This window comes from Panthera uncia, unplaced genomic scaffold (genome assembly GCF_023721935.1).
Source record: "Panthera uncia isolate 11264 unplaced genomic scaffold, Puncia_PCG_1.0 HiC_scaffold_1220, whole genome shotgun sequence".
Lineage (NCBI taxonomy): Eukaryota > Metazoa > Chordata > Mammalia > Carnivora > Felidae > Panthera > Panthera uncia.
The window spans coordinates 1,057-17,908 of record NW_026057833.1 but is presented as its reverse complement, the minus strand read 5'-3'; the positions used below and the strand labels follow the sequence as shown (position 1 = coordinate 17,908).

The 16,852-nt window shown below is 43.2% G+C and overlaps 1 protein-coding gene across 1 annotated transcript; it reads right to left on the bottom strand.

Annotated features, from left to right (window-relative positions):
- Positions 1-10,331: 10,331 nt before the first annotated feature.
- Positions 10,332-14,846, bottom strand: LOC125916822 (beta-defensin 107A-like). Its single transcript, XM_049623095.1, has 2 exons — positions 14,777-14,846; positions 10,332-10,511 (listed from the first exon to the last, which is right to left on the bottom strand). Exons 1-2 carry the CDS (start codon positions 14,844-14,846, stop codon positions 10,390-10,392), a joined length of 192 nt encoding a protein of 63 aa, XP_049479052.1. The 3' UTR covers positions 10,332-10,389.
- Positions 14,847-16,852: the final 2,006 nt, after the last annotated feature.

Sequence of the window (16,852 nt, the reverse complement as noted above, 5' to 3'; positions counted from 1 at the left end):
CCATTGCGGTAAAGATAGAGAGGCGCTCTTCATGGGTTCCTATATCTAAAATAAAACCTGTACCCCCTTCACAAAAAATCAACTAGCAGACAAATGTGCCTTCTCATTCTTGTGAGTGTCATACTTCTCTTATGATGGTGGTATCTTTCTTTTTCATTCTCCTTCCTCCAATTTATACTAACAATTCCTTTCTATAATGGACACAGCATTATGCCAAACTATAAAATCAGACAGCTTGCTGGAGATGTGCAGTTTCACCCATGTCAAGCACATCTGAATTATCCTGGTGCGTTTCCCCTTTACAAGGTACTGATTGGCAACCTCTAGGTACTTATATGTCAAAAATAATATAAAGATAACATGTTTGGGGATAAGTCTATCACTCATCAAAATGTTTCTTCTTGGCCCATGATCAATAAGACTTGGCATTTACCAGGACATAACTGGACTCAAACTGTTAAGAACTGATTTTACAAATCCACAAGTTAATACCTGCCAATGAGTGCCTAAGTTACAAAACCCTACTTATCACTGTACTGAGGATGGGATGTATCAAATTGGGGATGCATATTTATGGTTCACACCCACCATTGGTCGGCTCAGTCAAAAAGGCAATTTTATGCTGGAAACAAAGAAATCATACATAATGATACCCGGACATACATATGATACAATATCCAGGGTAGCTATAGAAACGTGCTCCCAAACAGGCGTACTTCAGGCTACCGACTGGCTTGCTACTGATTGAATAAAGCAACCTGGAATCAGATGGTTAGCCCCAAACGGAACCCACTGGATATGTGAAACTAACCTATGGCCCTGGCTTTCTCCGGGATAGGTAGGTCACTGCCCCTTAGGATTTGCCTGGATTCATGGATGCATTATTAAAACAATCACTGCCCCAGCTAACTTCCCAAATGTAAAACAAACATAGACACGATATGATCGTTTGGCATCCATTTTTGCTCCATCCATGGGGTTAAAAAGTGTAATTTGGCATGTGAAAGCCCTTAACAAATACATCATAAGGGCACTCAGTGACTCACAAAATAGCATCTCCTTACTCAACACTGAAGTCGCACAGATGCGCAAAACAGTTCTACAAAATAGAATGGCATTAGATGTTTTGGCTGCTGCACAAGGTGGCATTTGTGCTCTCATAAAAACAATGCTGTGCATACATTCCAGATTACCATGAAAGTATTTCTGGATTTCTAACGACATGAATACTCAAATTGGTGCTTTAAACAATCCCTCTCTTTCTTTTAGTGATTGGTTAAACTCTTGAGTGGAGGCTTTTGTCAACTACCAAAGACTTTTATTAGGGCTTCTTTCTAGTTATGCTAATTATGCTTTGCTGTTTTCTCCCATGTCTCTCTGCCTGGTGCAAAACTATATCACTACTATAACTTCAAGCCAACGGATGATCCTTTCTATTCAAGGAGGATCATGTATGTTGTCCACGTTGGATTCAGCTGCCTCCACTTTTTGTAATGCCCCTATATGTTTCCCAGCTGATCAGTATTGACCCGTAGGTAAGGACAACTCTACAGCCCTAGTCAGCAAGAAGAAGCTACAGAAGATGAGACCTTCCACCTTCAGCAACCTTAAAGATTTAAGGGTCAAAATTGTTCAGGGCGGAAATGATGATGGACCATCAGGCAAGCTGAGGGGGAGCAAAAGTTAGCAACCCCCCTACCCTAGGTGGGATGTGTGTGACATTCCTCAGGCACTCCTGGCTGCCCAAGGACAAAGGGAAGGAAAGAAAACAAGTGGCTAACTGAGAGAGATCACAGTCATACACGACCTGAGTGTCTACCAGTTTACAAATGTCTTGGTAAATTACAACATCACCCCTCCATAGCGATATGGGGAACAAAGGCAAGAAGGAAATGGCAGGTAAAGTTAAATGTCCTCATAACCCACAGCCCACTGACAAATACTTGAGACAAATAAAGAGTAGAACATTTCTCCAGGAACACCCTACTGGCCTGATGTTAATGCCTTACTAGAGAGAAGACAACCTTAGCTGGATACTAGCAAGGCCTCTGTTATCCTAGGAGTTCTTGTCCATCAAAGTCTCACTGAAGGCCTCCTTTTGACTTTACCTTCCCAACTTCATAGTACCTAAGGAGCCACTCTTCATGACCCCAGGGCGGCTCTTTCTGCCCATGGGGCCTGTCTCTGTGCTTTAATAAAATCACATTTTGCACCAAAGGTTTCTTCATGAATTCTTTAATTGCCATCAGCTCTGAACCCCACAAACACCCTCCCATCACCCCCAAAACCTCATCACTATCACCTCTTCCATCAGACCCCTGGAGGTCCAGGTAACTTTATTTGCATATCAAGGCTCTGGGCTGTTGGAATGCGAGCCTCTGTCAACCAACCAGCAGAGGGTGACAAAGGCCAGCATGGGAGCCTTACACTGCTTTTGGGAGGACCTAGAAAGTGCTGAAGTTTCTGGAGTAGGGGGGGGCAGTCACCAGCCTGTGCCTTCCAGTGCTGCACCAGCCTTTTTCTGGAGCAAATAATGAGGGAGCATGAGGCAGGCTGAGGGGCAAAGCACAAGCTAGCACCCCCCACCCCCACCCCAGGCAGGATCTGTGTAATATTCCTGGGACATTCCCAGCTACCCAAGAACAAAAGGAAAGGGTTTGAGTGTTTGCAATGGTAATGTGGGAAACTAAGGCAAATGAAAAATTAAATTTCCTTATTGCCTACAGCCCATTGACAAGTCCTTGAAACTGGCAGAGTGACCTCCCTCTAGGAGCTCAGCTGCCTTGATGATGGCACTTTGCTGGGGCAAAAGAGAAGCTTAGCTTAACATTATCCCAATCTCAAAGATCCTGTAAGTCTACTTCCTTTATCTCAACTGCTCCAAGATATATGCTGGCAATCAGACCAAGCTTATTGGCCCCCCCATAGACATCTGGAGGGTCTCATGAGTGAGGTTTTAATAAATGGTAGTAAGTGACATTTCCCTAGAACCAGCTAGCCCCTCAAGGCCCTGGAAACTTTGCTTCCAAAATACCTTACAGACTTACTCTATCCCTGACCCCCTCCCAACCTGAGGATGTATAATGCGTTACCCATCACGACCCCATGCGGCTCTTCCTGCCCATGAGTCTTGTCCCCATGTTTAATAAAATCACCTTTTTGCACCAAAGATGTCTTCAAGAGTTCTTTTTTGGCTGTCAGCTCCAGACCCCATGAACCCCCCATCACTCAAAAACTTAAATCAATGAGGGGGCTTCAAACATTTCCAGGGGCTCAGGTTGGCTGAGATTGCCCAGTGGTGGTTCCCTGACTCTGAGTTGAGGTAGAAAATTCTAAGGATACTCAGGCAAGCATCAACTCTTTCTCCAACCTCTCCAGGAAGTCAAGAGCTGTTCCTTGGTCCCCAAGTAGACCTAGAAAACATTTTGATGACTCTGGCCATCCAAGAACAAAATCCCTATGTCTTCTAGCTCATCACAAGACTTATCTAGGGCTTTGGGAAATCGGTGGGGGGAGGGGGGCTCGTAAATTTTATTAGAGACTCCGCCAGGTCATGGGAACCCTGGTTGCATCTCGAGTTTTAGCACTGTCATTTCGCAGGGTCTGAATTGAAGTAGACAATTCTGAGAATACTTCAGCAGTGGGAAACTCTTAATCGTTTTCAGGAAGACAAGAGTGATCCCTGGGCTCCCAAATATTCTTAGAAAACTTTGTAGTGGTTCTAGTGGACCAAGGATGCCTGGAAATTGCCCCAGCTTGCTATGTGGAGAGGGTTTCCAGGAAAAGGTTCAGAGGGAACACCAGACCCAGTCCAATGTGAGAATATGGAGCAGGAGCCTGGAGTAGATGAAAAGAGAAGATAGAGGTAGGTGGGGAGGAAACCTGAGATCCATGCACAGGGCCAGTCAGTCCTGACTCTCAGGGTACACAAGGACAGCCCTGCCCCTGTCCTTACACCCTCAGAGTTCTGGCACATCAGTAGTCAGTGCTTACTTTATGATGATCGTCACACTGTTCAGAAAGTGCTACGGAATTCCTTTCCTGCCCAACTTTATATTCTCCCCAGGGCTCATTATCGTCTCGTTTTTCATGTATCTGATTTTAGATGTACTCCTTTCTAATTCAATCCTAAACTTTCTGCCCATTGCCTGAACCTCATCTTTAAAAGTTTATTCTGATCAGGTATGTCTATCAATCTCATCATCTTGTAGAACTGTCTCCTAGAGATGTCTGAGGTGTCCCAATCAACGTTGTTGCCAGCTGTGCGTGTTGCTCACTGCCATGTTGAGGGGGCCCTTCATTCTCTTCCTGGGATTCCCACAGGAGTGCTCTCCTGAGTCTCCTGTTCCCACGTTGTGATGGTTCCCTATTGTCGCTGTCACGAATTACCATCAACTTAATGTCTGAAAACAACAGAAATGTATTTCTTTTTTTACAGGTTTGGAGGCCTAAAGTCCAAAATGAGCCATTTTGATGGTTTCAAAGTGGCATCTCACTGGGGACACCCCTGTCTATTAAGGGATCTGTTTCTTACACACTCCTTTGTCTCATCTGATGAAAACACTTCCCTGCAGTGTTCACAGTTGACCTTAGCCCTTTATAAATCCAATGACTTTGCTGAGTGAAATGATAAGTGGAGAAAATAGAGAAGTGATTTGTCAGAGTTGTGTCATTGAAGATCTGGTAGGATCCTTGAGAACAGAGACCGTACCTCATTTGTCCATATGTTCTCAATGCCCAGTACATAATAAACATCACCAGCACCAGCCCCCTCTTCATCCTTATCCTCCCCTCCCCCCACCCCCATTTGGATTTACTGCCCTTAGTAATTAGGCACTATTGTTACCTCTGTGTCCACTCCCTACCCTTCAGCAAATCCTAAGGTTCCTGTTCTTCAAAACAAACAAATAAATATCCTACTTCAAGTGTAGTAATATTGCTTATTTCTCCTTGAATATACTTGGCCAGGAGTTTTAGGTACTGGCTCTTCTCTTTTATGCTTTTGGTCATTTCCTTGGCCAAAAGCTGGCGCAGGCTGCGGTAAGGCATGTCTGGGCAGGATGGTTAAGATCTCTAGTCCCTGTTTCTACCCTGAATGTAGAAGGGTACACTCTGTTTGGGAGTCAGCTGGAATCTCCGTGTGCAGGTTCTGTTCAAAGAGACCAGGGTTGAAAGGGAACAAGGAGAGCCAAGGGTGGAATAAAGCTCTAGGGACAGAGTGGAGCCCAAACGATCAGCAGTATGGAGCTAGTTTTCTTAGACTCAGTTATCCTTACAAGCAGGTCCCTATCACTCCCCTTTGCCTGCATCCAAGAGCTTTATCATGGCTCTGTCATGCCACTATCTTAGAATCCCTAACTCTTGGAGAACACAAGCAGAGGAGGCTTGGAGACAAAAAATGATTAGGAAAATGCCCCATTTTCTGTTACTCAGACCCTGTTCAGTTTCAGTGATGAGGCACAGATGGTTCTAGACACCGGGAAAGCCTTTGACCACTCTTCATTTCTAAGTCGGTCTTTACACAACCTAGGATGTGGTGCACACAATCAGAAGAGGTTATTCAGAGGTGAGATGACCACGGTTCTCTCAGATATCCACTTTCCCACGGGGCCCCTTCTCGGTGTGCTCTGTGTGTAGGTAGTGGGGCTTTTGTCCTGTGTGCAGGATTCTCTCAAGCACTCAGATTCTCAAACTTATCAGGTCTTACATAAGTTGTTTGATCCGTGGGGAGACTTGGTTGGAAAAAGAAGAGAATGGCATAAGAAAATGACAGTAGTCCTCATGGGTGAAGGTGTCCATACAGTGGAAAATGGCTTCATTTCAGTCAGCAGCTCACTAGGACCAGTAGGACAGATCAGTTTGGATAATGAGGACATTTCAATACTTCCATGAGGATACCTAGGGACATAGGTGTCCCTTGAGAGCAGAATGGTCTTCAGAGGAGGACAGAGGGTCCTTGTTATTTTGGATGCTCAGTTACCCAGAATGATGAAAATGGGAATTATTGAATGGGGAAAAAAAATGCCAAATGGGAACATAAGCTACCAATACATTGGCAATAGAATGGAACAAAAGTCCTTCAGTTCAGTCATAGTGATTTAGGCTAGATTGACGAAGCAATTGGTCTGAATAGTGACGACAGGGTATTTTGCCTGTGAACTTGTTCCAGACTCCACTAACTCAGGTCATACTCAATCATCCTACCCTGAGCTCCCCTCAGGCCTCCCATGAGGCACGGAAACTGCCATGTTGTATGTTATTTTGCTGGACATATATTCATCTTGCCATTAAAGTCTGACCATCTGTTCCCCTAGTTGAGCAAGGAGGTGAAGATTTTGTTTAGTTCCTCTCAATATCTCCTTTTCAAAAAGTGCATCACAGTGAAATACCACTGGACCTGAAGGCAAGGCTTCTGGATTTGAGTTTTGAAACTCCATCTTGGTTTCTAACTAGAGGTGTGGGACACAGAACAAGGGTCATCTTTGAATCTTGGATGCTCCTCTGGTCAATGATGTGTAGTTGCCAAACTTCACTACATAGCAGACTTGATTGGAAAAGTGATTTTAAAAATTCAAATTCTTAGTTTAAGGGTTCCCAATATGGGGGCACCTGGGTGGCTCAGTCAGTTAAGCGTCCGACTTCAGCTCAGGTCATGATGTCACAGTTTGTGAGTTCGAGCCCTGCTTTGGGCTCTGTGCTGACAGCTCAGAGCCTAGAGCCTGCTTTGGATTCTGTGTCTCCCTCTCTGTCCCTCACCCTCTCTCTCTGTCTCTCAAAAGTAAGTAAACATTAAAGAAAAAATTAAGAGTTCCCAATATGAAAGCATTAAAGTGAGGACAGACCTCTGAATATTCAAAAATATTCTAGGTAACTAGAATCAGTGTGGTTCTGGAAACATCAACTTATATTATCTCCAAGGGCACTTCTAGCTGTAATATTTTCATGCTCTCACAATTCGAGTGTGACACTTACACTTAGTTTTATGGTTGAATGACACAGCTGGGGTATGCGTGTGCACATGTCTGCATGCATGCACACATATGCAGCAGGAAACATGGAACTACTCCTCATCCCGTGCAAAACCCAATCCCCAAATTCTAGGTAACTGAGAACAATGCCAGTGAAAAGACGGGGGTGAAGAAGTGTCACAACACATTTGCATATATTAGTGAGTAATCTATGTAGATTTATGTAATGAGTAAATTGGGTGATTTGTGAGGGAACCTAAGTGCTCCTGAGGAAGCTGTTTTTAGCCCGAGTGTCTGGGTAGATGGTAACAATATTTACCAAGATCTAGAATAGTGAATGAAGATCAGTTTTGGAAAGAAAGTGATAAATTGCAACGAAAACAAGTTCCTTTGGGGTGCCTACCAGAAATCCAGTTGGGGGAGACCAATGCCCTAAAAAACTTCAGCAAGATGTTAGAGTTTGAAATATAGTGTAGGATTTTTGTCAGACAAGGCCCATTCGGGACAACAGAAATCATACTGGATATTTAAAACAGGAAATTTAATGCAGGAAATTGGTTACACAGGTGGTGGGTGGCTGAAAAGTCACGGAGATTAACAACTACAGGCCCAGAAGAGCAGAAGGGAAAGGGGTTATAAGGGGCAGGAGCTGGAAACCTGTGGTAAGCAGCCTACAGCTGGAGACCGGATGTGAGTACGGGACACCTACATCTGAGCTGGTGCTCAGACCTCTTAAGTGGGGAGCAGCACGTGGGTGTGGCTTAAGACTTGAGGAAGGAGGGCTCCGTGATTGGGGCTCAGACAAACAGGGTGGAGGCAACCTGCAGCCAGGGTTCACACTTCTGAGAAGGAGACGTAGCCAAACGGGCGTGGAGAGCCAGGGTACACGGCAAAGCCGGTCGTGGCTCAACTGGCCCTCTTAACTACCAAGGGGACAGACGCTGGGTGCTCCTGGTTCTTTCGAGAGATCTTGTCGGGCTGCTGAGAAAGCCAAAAGAAGCGGGCACCTGGAGCCAACCATCTGCTGCTGTTGGGGTGCCGGTGGCTGGAGCAGCAAATGGAAGCAGGTGTCTTCACCTTTCGCCTTCATTTCCCGTCTACTGCCAATGCACTGACAGGAAGCCAGCTGGCCACGGGGTCTGGCAGATGCAGCGTGCAGGGTGTCCACACACTGCCCTAGAGTGCAACACAGAAGAGGGGCTTGGAGCCCGGAAATGCTGGTAAGCAGACGGTGCCGTGGCAGTAGGTGAGACCTTGAACCACGGGAGCATGTGGGGTTATTTAGAGAGAACGTATAACAAGGTGGATGAAACCAGGGTGCGTGCAAGCCCAGCAAAGAGGGAACAAAGGAGAGCCAGGGAGGAAGAGAAAGAAAATAGCTGAACGCTTAGGTCCTCATGGGCAGAGGAGACAGAAATGAAGGAGACAGACCTCATTGTGAAATGTTTGTGAAAGAACCCAGATTGAATAAATACTGGCCGTGGGTCACTGGGGTTGGCCCTGGAATCTTTACTAAGAGGACAGTGGTCAGGACGTGTCTGAGAGGTCACTGGCTCCTTATTATGAGAAATCCCAGCGGCATGAGGATGGCAGAGGACATTTCTGTAAGTTGAGAAGCAAAGAGGGAGACCATATACACACTACGGTTCATTTTGCAAGGAAAGGGAGAAAAAAGGAAGGAAAGGGGGAAGAGATCTAAGTACATTTAGGTTCTGAAAGGCAGTTAGTTTTATCTGAGACCGTGGGAAAGAATTTTGGGGAAAAGCCCAGGACCTGAGCAAGTTCCTCTGATTACAACAGACAGCTTTATCTGCCCGCTCGTCTCTTACGTAGCTTTCAGATCAAAAAATTCAGCCGATTAACCATAAAGGTATGTAGCAGCACCAGAACACTTTTTTTAAAAACACATTTTTATTTCTTATTTTACAGCTTTTTACAAATTGTCTTGTCCCAGGACATCGTGTTTTATTTTGCTCTCTTATTTGCATCTCTGCAGGAAGCAGGCCTTCATCGAATAGGTAAGAAAACTCTCCAGAGCAGAGCTGAGGGGATTTGTTTCTTCTGTTCTGGAAGGGTGTGCTGTAAATCTGTGATGAAAACAGCCTGTGAACTGTATCTTTCTCTGCCCGAAAGCGGGGACTCCAAATTTTGGCAAATCAGGGCAGAAGCAAACCTCAGTTTACCATTACCATCAGCCCCAAAAGCAAAGATCTCAGGGTCACAGAAGGAATTTTGCAAAGTGTCTAATTTTTCTGCAGCTGATTTCAGCTGCTTCCTCCATCAGCTGCTCACTGAGCTGCTAAAAGGTGTTCCAGCTGGGGCGCCTGGGTAGCTCAGTGGGTTGAGCGTCCAACTTCAGCTCAGGTCATGATCTCACAGTTGGTGGGTTCGAGCCCCGTGTCAGGCTCTGTGCTGACAGCTCAGAGCCTAGAACCTGCTTCAGATTCTGTCTCCCTCTCTCTCTGACCCTCCTCTGTTCATGCATGCACATGTGCTCTCTCTCTCTCTCTCTCAAGAATAAACATTTAAAAAAAGTTAAAAAAAAAAAGATTTAAAAGCTGTTTCAGCCATAGGCTTCTGTCCTCATCTGGCACACCATTTTGTACACATGCTAAGAACACAGGACCAAAAAGCCAAAGTCTAGATATGGCTATAACTAAGCTAGTACCTGTGGGATCTTCCTGGGCCTTTACCTCCTCATCTGTAATAAGAGCATTGAATTAGATTATCTCTAGGCACCTGGGACTTGAATAGGCCACGACGGGATCAATTCTCGCGGCAAGTGGCCAGAAGGAAGATGCTACCCAACTTTGGCCAACCTGAACTTTGACACGGGCCAGTTTCTTTTGGTCACTTCATGTCCCAGAGTGGACAGAGTGTGGAGGACATTCTAGCAACTCTTACCTGTGAAGGAGATGGAGGGGTACTTGTCAGCAGTGCCGCGAAGGCAGCCATAATTGGTGTCCAGCAGGTGGTCTATTTACTAGGTGGTTGACTCTTCTTATAGCACGGATCCCAGAGTCTGAACAGCAAAAGCCAGGGTCACACATGTGTCTGAAGCCAGGACTGTCACTTCAGAACCCATCTGAACCATGGTCCCACCTTTCCATTCTGTTTTACCTGTTCATTCACTCCCTCACTGACTTCATCAGTCAATAAAATAGTGAATGGGCCCTATGCCAGCAAGTGGGGGTGCAAAGGTGAACAAGACTCAGTGCCTTCCCTCAGGAAGCTCAGGGCCTGGGGCAGGCATTTCCCTGCAGTGTCAGAAGCTGGACTGATGGCTTCATCCAAAGAATGCAAACTTTAGAGGGCAGGAGAGAAAACCCAGAGCTTTGCCGCACGGAGCTCACAGCCAGAGTATCTTCGCCTCTCTTTTTTTGCAGCTGCGGCTTGGCTTGTACTTGTTCTTCCTTTTTCTTCAACAGAGTGGTGTCAGTTCAGTTCTACAGCCCCCAATCTTAACCTCAAAGGAAAGGCACTCGGCTTCACGGTGACCGTCCGGTTTCAGACAACGTGGCTCTCTGTGCATCCCTCCGCTAGCTAAGTGAAGAAAGCAAGACTTCAGTTATCCAGGAATCCGTGACCAGAAAGCAACATGACATCACCTGGGCCTCACCCACAATTCCCCATTAGCGAATCTCCTGCAGACACAAAGTATAAATCTAGAGGTCAGAAAAAAAAAGATGCCTCCTGAACGGCTTCATCGGAGTTTAGACTCGCTGCACAGTATACACAGGGTCCTTACTTGATATTCACTTCCCTCTGACACAATCATTTCTAGGATATCTAGAAGCAGAGTATTTCTTCCTGGGAGGGATACAGTACACTTTCTAATCCCAATAAACAGTCCTTTCCAATAAATGATCTTTTTTCATGTCTCCAAAATCAATAGGCTCCGATATACAGTGAAAGGTAAAGACTGTGCTGTTTACACTGTAGGCAGACTGATGAGAGACCAAATGCACTGTCGTGCGGTTGCAGACAATTTTAGGTGCAAAGTTAAAGAAACATGGTGCTGGTCCACACTGTAAAAAACATCAATGGAATAATGGATTTAACTCTGGCAGGCAAATTTAGAGTGGCCTCGGCCGTGGCTTTTCCTTCGGAGCAAAGAGTAAGCTGAGGAGAGTAAAGATATTTTGAGAGGAATGAATGAAAAAATTTCTTGTGGTGTGGGTTCTCAGGAGAAGTGATAGAAGGAACTGGCAGTTGCTCTCAAAAGGAACTTATTCTTGGAAAGTACAGCACTGGGAGAGGGGGAACAGACTACACATTAGCTGCCATACAACTGAGATACTGCCATGCTGAAGAGACACTGACGCCATGCCCAGTTAGGACGCAGACCAATGGAAAGGAATTGCATGGCCTTAGATTTCTGTTCACAGTTAGAGGAAATTTTTTCAATAGTCCCATGCTGAACTGGGAATAGTCTGAGTTACAGAACAAGTGAAATTCATCACGCTTCTGGGCAATCAACTAACATGGAATACGTATCAGGGCAGATCATAAGAACAGGAATGATGATAAGAACAGTGACATCAAAACAATAGCAACAGTGAACTTTCTCAGAGAACAGAGGGCATGCCTGGCTTTGTTTAAGCGGTTTATACAGAGGGATTGTTAAACTTTCCTCAAGCAGTTAGTTTTCCCCTTCAGACAATGAGTAATGGATCCTCTGGTTTTTAGCCGGATACGTGGATACTTAGCATAAGGAGTCAGCTCCTGGCCCTGTGTCCCTGTATGGCCACATGGACGAGTTTGGACCAATGGCTGGTTCTGTGCAATGTGTTTGACCATGCTCTTGACTTGCTTTTCAGCCCTTTCCATTAGAGCATCTTTAGAACCAGATAAAACAGTCCCATGTTTAGGATGCAAGGTTGACCTTCCTCTCTGGTCTCAACATGACTTAATGGAGAAGAACCTTCCTTCTACCCACACTGGTCAACTTACCTATTTTTGGACTTTTACATGAGAAACAAATAAACTATCCTTTTTAATTTACTATCTGTTTAAGTTTCTTTGTTAAAACAAGTTAGCCTCTACTCTAATATAACAAATGTCTTAATATTTTATATTTTTAAATATATTTTAAATGTTTATTTATTTATTGGGGGGGGACGACAGAGAGCAACCAGGGAGGGGTAGAGAGAGAGGGAGGGAGAGAAGCCCAAGCAGGCTCTGCACTGTCAGCGCAGAGCCTGACACAGGACTTAAACCTAAGAACCATGAGATCATTACCTGAGCCAAGACCAAGAGTTGGACGCTCAACCAACTGAGCCACCCAGGTGCCTCAAAAAATGCCTTAATCTTTAAAACCATCCTATTATTATTACCATTTATAGAAAGAAAATTGAAGCACAAGAGTTCATACAGTTTATAAGGATTGGAACTGAGATCCAACCTCCAATGTCTTGGCATGATAGTCTGTTGTTACCTCTTGTATTGATCATTGAACTCACTTCCAGCTCTAAGATTCTGTGTAGTTGTGATGGTAGTGGTGGTGGTCCCAACTGGAGCCCATCCTGTGCTTGTTGTTAGGATTCAAATGTGTCTGAGCTGAATCTGAAGACAGGGAGCCCTTAATTAATGAGTCAGAGGCCTGATGATTGGGGATGGAGAAGACAGCTTAACATGTGTTTCTCTACTTGGATCCATTGTCTGACCTCTGAAGAAAGAGAGTGGGGCAGAAGCTAAGTAAGTGATTTGATTAAGTGAGACTTTGAAACATGAGGGCATGTTTTTATGCCTGTTTTCAAAAGTGCAATGTAAATACCACATCCCAGGAAGCCCCTCCTGATTCTCCAGTTAGAAAACCAAGCTTCTCTTTGTCATCTGTATCTCTTATGGCACTTATGAGAACTGTTTTTTACTATAGCTATTTGTGTATCTTCCTGTCTCATCCATTCACCTATTTACACATTTGAAATTTATCAAATTGCCTATTTATTATTCTGGACAACCTGCTTTTGACCAACAAAGAAATAATAAAATAATAAACTTCAAGCAAATTAAGGGTGAAGACCATGCTCTATTACATTTTTGATCTCCATTTTACTTACTTTTGATATAATGCCCAAACAATTTCTCATTAAGTGGTAGGAACACATTTCATATCTATTGGTTTGGTAGGCTTACTGAGGCCTGATTGTGTAATAGTTAAGTGTAGAAATCCAGGAACCATGAAGAACAGTGTTTCACAATACATAGGGAGTCCCCATTAGAAATGACTTCATAACAGGAGGAATGAAAGACAGTTGAGGAAGGATAGAATAAAAATTTTTTAGGGATAGTCTTGGCTGTACCTAAGCAAAAAGAAACTATTTCAAAGGTGTCAAAGATTGAAAAGCAAACTAATCAAGATGCTACTTGCTTAAATGATATAATTTCTCACATCAGTATGTGAGAACTAGAAAGAAATTCTAAATAATCTAAGATTAGGAGATTTGGACCAACTAGTAAGACATAAAAAAATAGACTAAGAACCTTTTGAGTTTAGTTTCATTTAGGTTACAAAAGCTATACTTCTCTAAATTAACAAATGTATTTGGACTTTGCCTCTGAAATTTCCTCTCATTTTAGAGCAATCACTTTGACATATGCTAAAGCTGTGCTGAATATTACAGAAGAAGGAAAGATCTAAACATAAAGAGAAGTCTGAAACCCCTTGGTGGAGCTTTTAGGGAAATTAACCAGATACTTCTGTTTGGAGTTAGTCTGGCTCTGTGTGGTCCCATTGTTTTTTTGTCTAAACTCAAGAAAAGATTTCCAGGGATGCCTGAATGGTTCAGTCAGTTAAGCGTCTGCCTCTAGATTTCGGCTCAGGTCGTAATCCCAGGGTCATATGATCGAGCCCCGCCTCAGGCTCCATGCTGAGCATGTAGCCTGCTTACACTGTTGGTGGGAAAGCAAACTGGTGCAGTCGCTCTGGAAAACAGTGTGGAGGTTCCTCAAAAAATTAAAAATAGAACTACCCTACGACCCAGCAATAGCATTACTAGGAATTTATCCAAAGGATACAGGAGTGCTGATGCACAGGGGCACATGTACCCCAATGTTTACAGCAGCACTTTCAACAGTAGCCAAATCATGGAAAGAGTCCAAATGTCCATCAACTGATGAATGGATAAAGAAGATGTGGTTTATATATACAAGGGAATACTACTTGGCAATGAGAAAGAATGAAATCCTGTCATTTGCAGCAACGTGGATGGAACTGGAGGGTATTACGCGAAGTGAAATAAGTCAGTCTGAGAAACACAGATAACATATGTTTCCACTCATATGTGGAACTTGAGAAACTTAACAGAAGACCATGGGGGAAGGGAAGGGGAGAAAGTAGTTTCAAACAGAGAGGGAGGCAAACCATAAGAGACTCTTAAATACAGAGAACAAACTGAGGGTTGATGGGGGGGATAGAGGAGGGGGGAAGGGGAAAATGCATGATAGGCATTGAGGAAGGCACTTGTTGGGATGAGCACTGGGTGTTGTATGTAAGTAATAAATCACAGGAATCTACCCCCGAAGCCAAGAGCACGCTGTATACATTGTATGCTAGCTAACTTGACAATAAATTATATTTAAAAGAAAAAAAAAAGATTCTCTCTCCCTCTGCCCTGCTCCCCTACTCTCTCTCTCTCTCAAATAAAATAAAATAAAAATAAGAAATAAAATGAAAGATTTCCAATAACTGGTTTGTCCCGGGACCTTTTAAGAACACAGGAATGAGTCATACATATTTCTAAACCCTCAGCTTTCTTCTTAAAAGACAGATTGCCACCCTTACATCTATTAGGATTTCCTTTTACCTGAGAAAATGCCAGCAAGGAGAATGAGAGCAGCAAAAATTAAGAAAAAGATTCTCATGGCTCCAGACATCAGTGGAGAGAGGACAAAGGAGGGACAGTTGCTAAAATCCAGCTCTTTTACCAAGAGAAGTTGATTAAAACAGGTTCTACAGCTCTGAAAGGGCTGGAAGTCAACTTTGGTTTGTAATGTTCATTAGGAAGAAACTATTTTTCATGCTCTACTGAATAGCGTGTGGGTCTCTGGGTCAGGTATTACCTAAATGAGGTTTACAGGAGAGTAAAACAAACAACCTGTCCTCCAGCCAGGATCCCTCCAGCCTATGTCTCTGCCTAGACGTCTCTTTTTTCCCTCAAGCCCCATCTCGGGTACCTTCCCTTCCAGAAGATCCATAGTCCCCATTCCTTTTCTTCTTCTCTAAGATATTACACACAACTTACTCTCTTATGAGAGGACCCAGCTGTTATTAATGGGTGCCTGGTATAATTGCTTTTCCAAAATTATAGTATATGAAAATTTTTTTATCTGTCCAATTCAACTATAAACTCCACAAATGAAAACCACTCTCCCTCCATCCTGTCCTTTCCATTCACTCCTCATGACAGAGCTTTGCAGCAGTAGATATTCAAAATACATGTTCTTTGACTTATTAATAGCTGTCTAGTTAGAAGAACTCATGAATAGTCAACTAATTAATGTAGAAATTATTAAATGTTCAAAGTTTTTCATCTTAAGATGATGATGATGATGATTTTAAGTAGGCCTCATACCCAACATGGAGCCCAACATGGGGCAGAAATCAAGACCTAAACTGAGATCAGGAGTCAGATACTTAACCAACTAAGCCACCCAGGCAACCCTGTAAGATATTATTAAGGATAAGGGCATTATGATTAAATATGACCATATCTCATATGTTATGGGAATAGCTTTCATTCAACAAATACAGGTTGGAGAACTACCAGGTGTATTTATATGTTACTAAAAAATTTGAACTTTAACCTAAAATCAAAGGAAAGTTATTGAAGGATTTTAGGTAGGGGAGTTACTTGAAAGATTAAAACTCGAATGAGTAATTCCATTTTGAATAAAGCAGAGTGAGCTTCTAACAGGTGGACCCTCCCACCGATGACAAGTAAAACTCTGGGGGAACAAAACAAAACGAAATAAAACAAACCCACAAAAAAACTACCCGAAGAATATGAAAGTTGAAATAAATACAGGCATATTTCGGATAAAAGTCAAAAGTTGGAAAAATGGAACAGTCCAGAGTATGTTCTCTCTGACTGCAGTGTGGCATGGAGAGGCTAAAACAAAACAAACAAGATATCCACCCTCTTTCTAAACTTAGAACACAAAGATAGAGCTAAGGGAGAAGCACCACAGCTTCTGGAAATGAAAACCCAGAAAAGGGAGCTCAGGTTCTATATGTGAACTCTGCCCATAACTCTTGCTAACCCCTGAACCACGCATTCACCTTGTTAAGATAAAATGAAACAGACACACAAACACCCCTGAGACTTGAGCCGCTGCCCATTACATATGAGGTGATATTTGCAAATTGAGTTTAATAGAGTCGCTTTCCTGTCAAATCAAAGCATCAGCATTCTTCAGAAGATGTACCAGTCTTCAGATCCTTTTCAACACAATATTCACAGCGTCCTGGACATCAATCTTGTTGAAATAATCAGACAAGGACCTTAATATATCCATTTTAACACACTCCAAGTAGTAAAGAAAATACACATGCAATCAATTTGAACTCAGGAAGTCTCATTAGAGAACAGAAAATATAAAAAAAAAAATTGATACTAAAAAATACAATATCTGAACAAAATTAACTGAATAGATTTGATAGCACCGAAAATATGACAGGATCAAGAGTCACTGAATCAATAAAAACTATGCAATCTGTAGATCAGAGAGAAAAAAAGATTGAGAGAAATAGGCCTTCAAGGGTCTGATGGATAACATCAAAAGCTAAAGCAGACAGGTCGTTGGAGTCCCAGAATGAGGAGAGAACCATAATGGGGTAAAAAGTAGTTCAAGGAAATAATGGCTGAAAATTCCCAAATGCG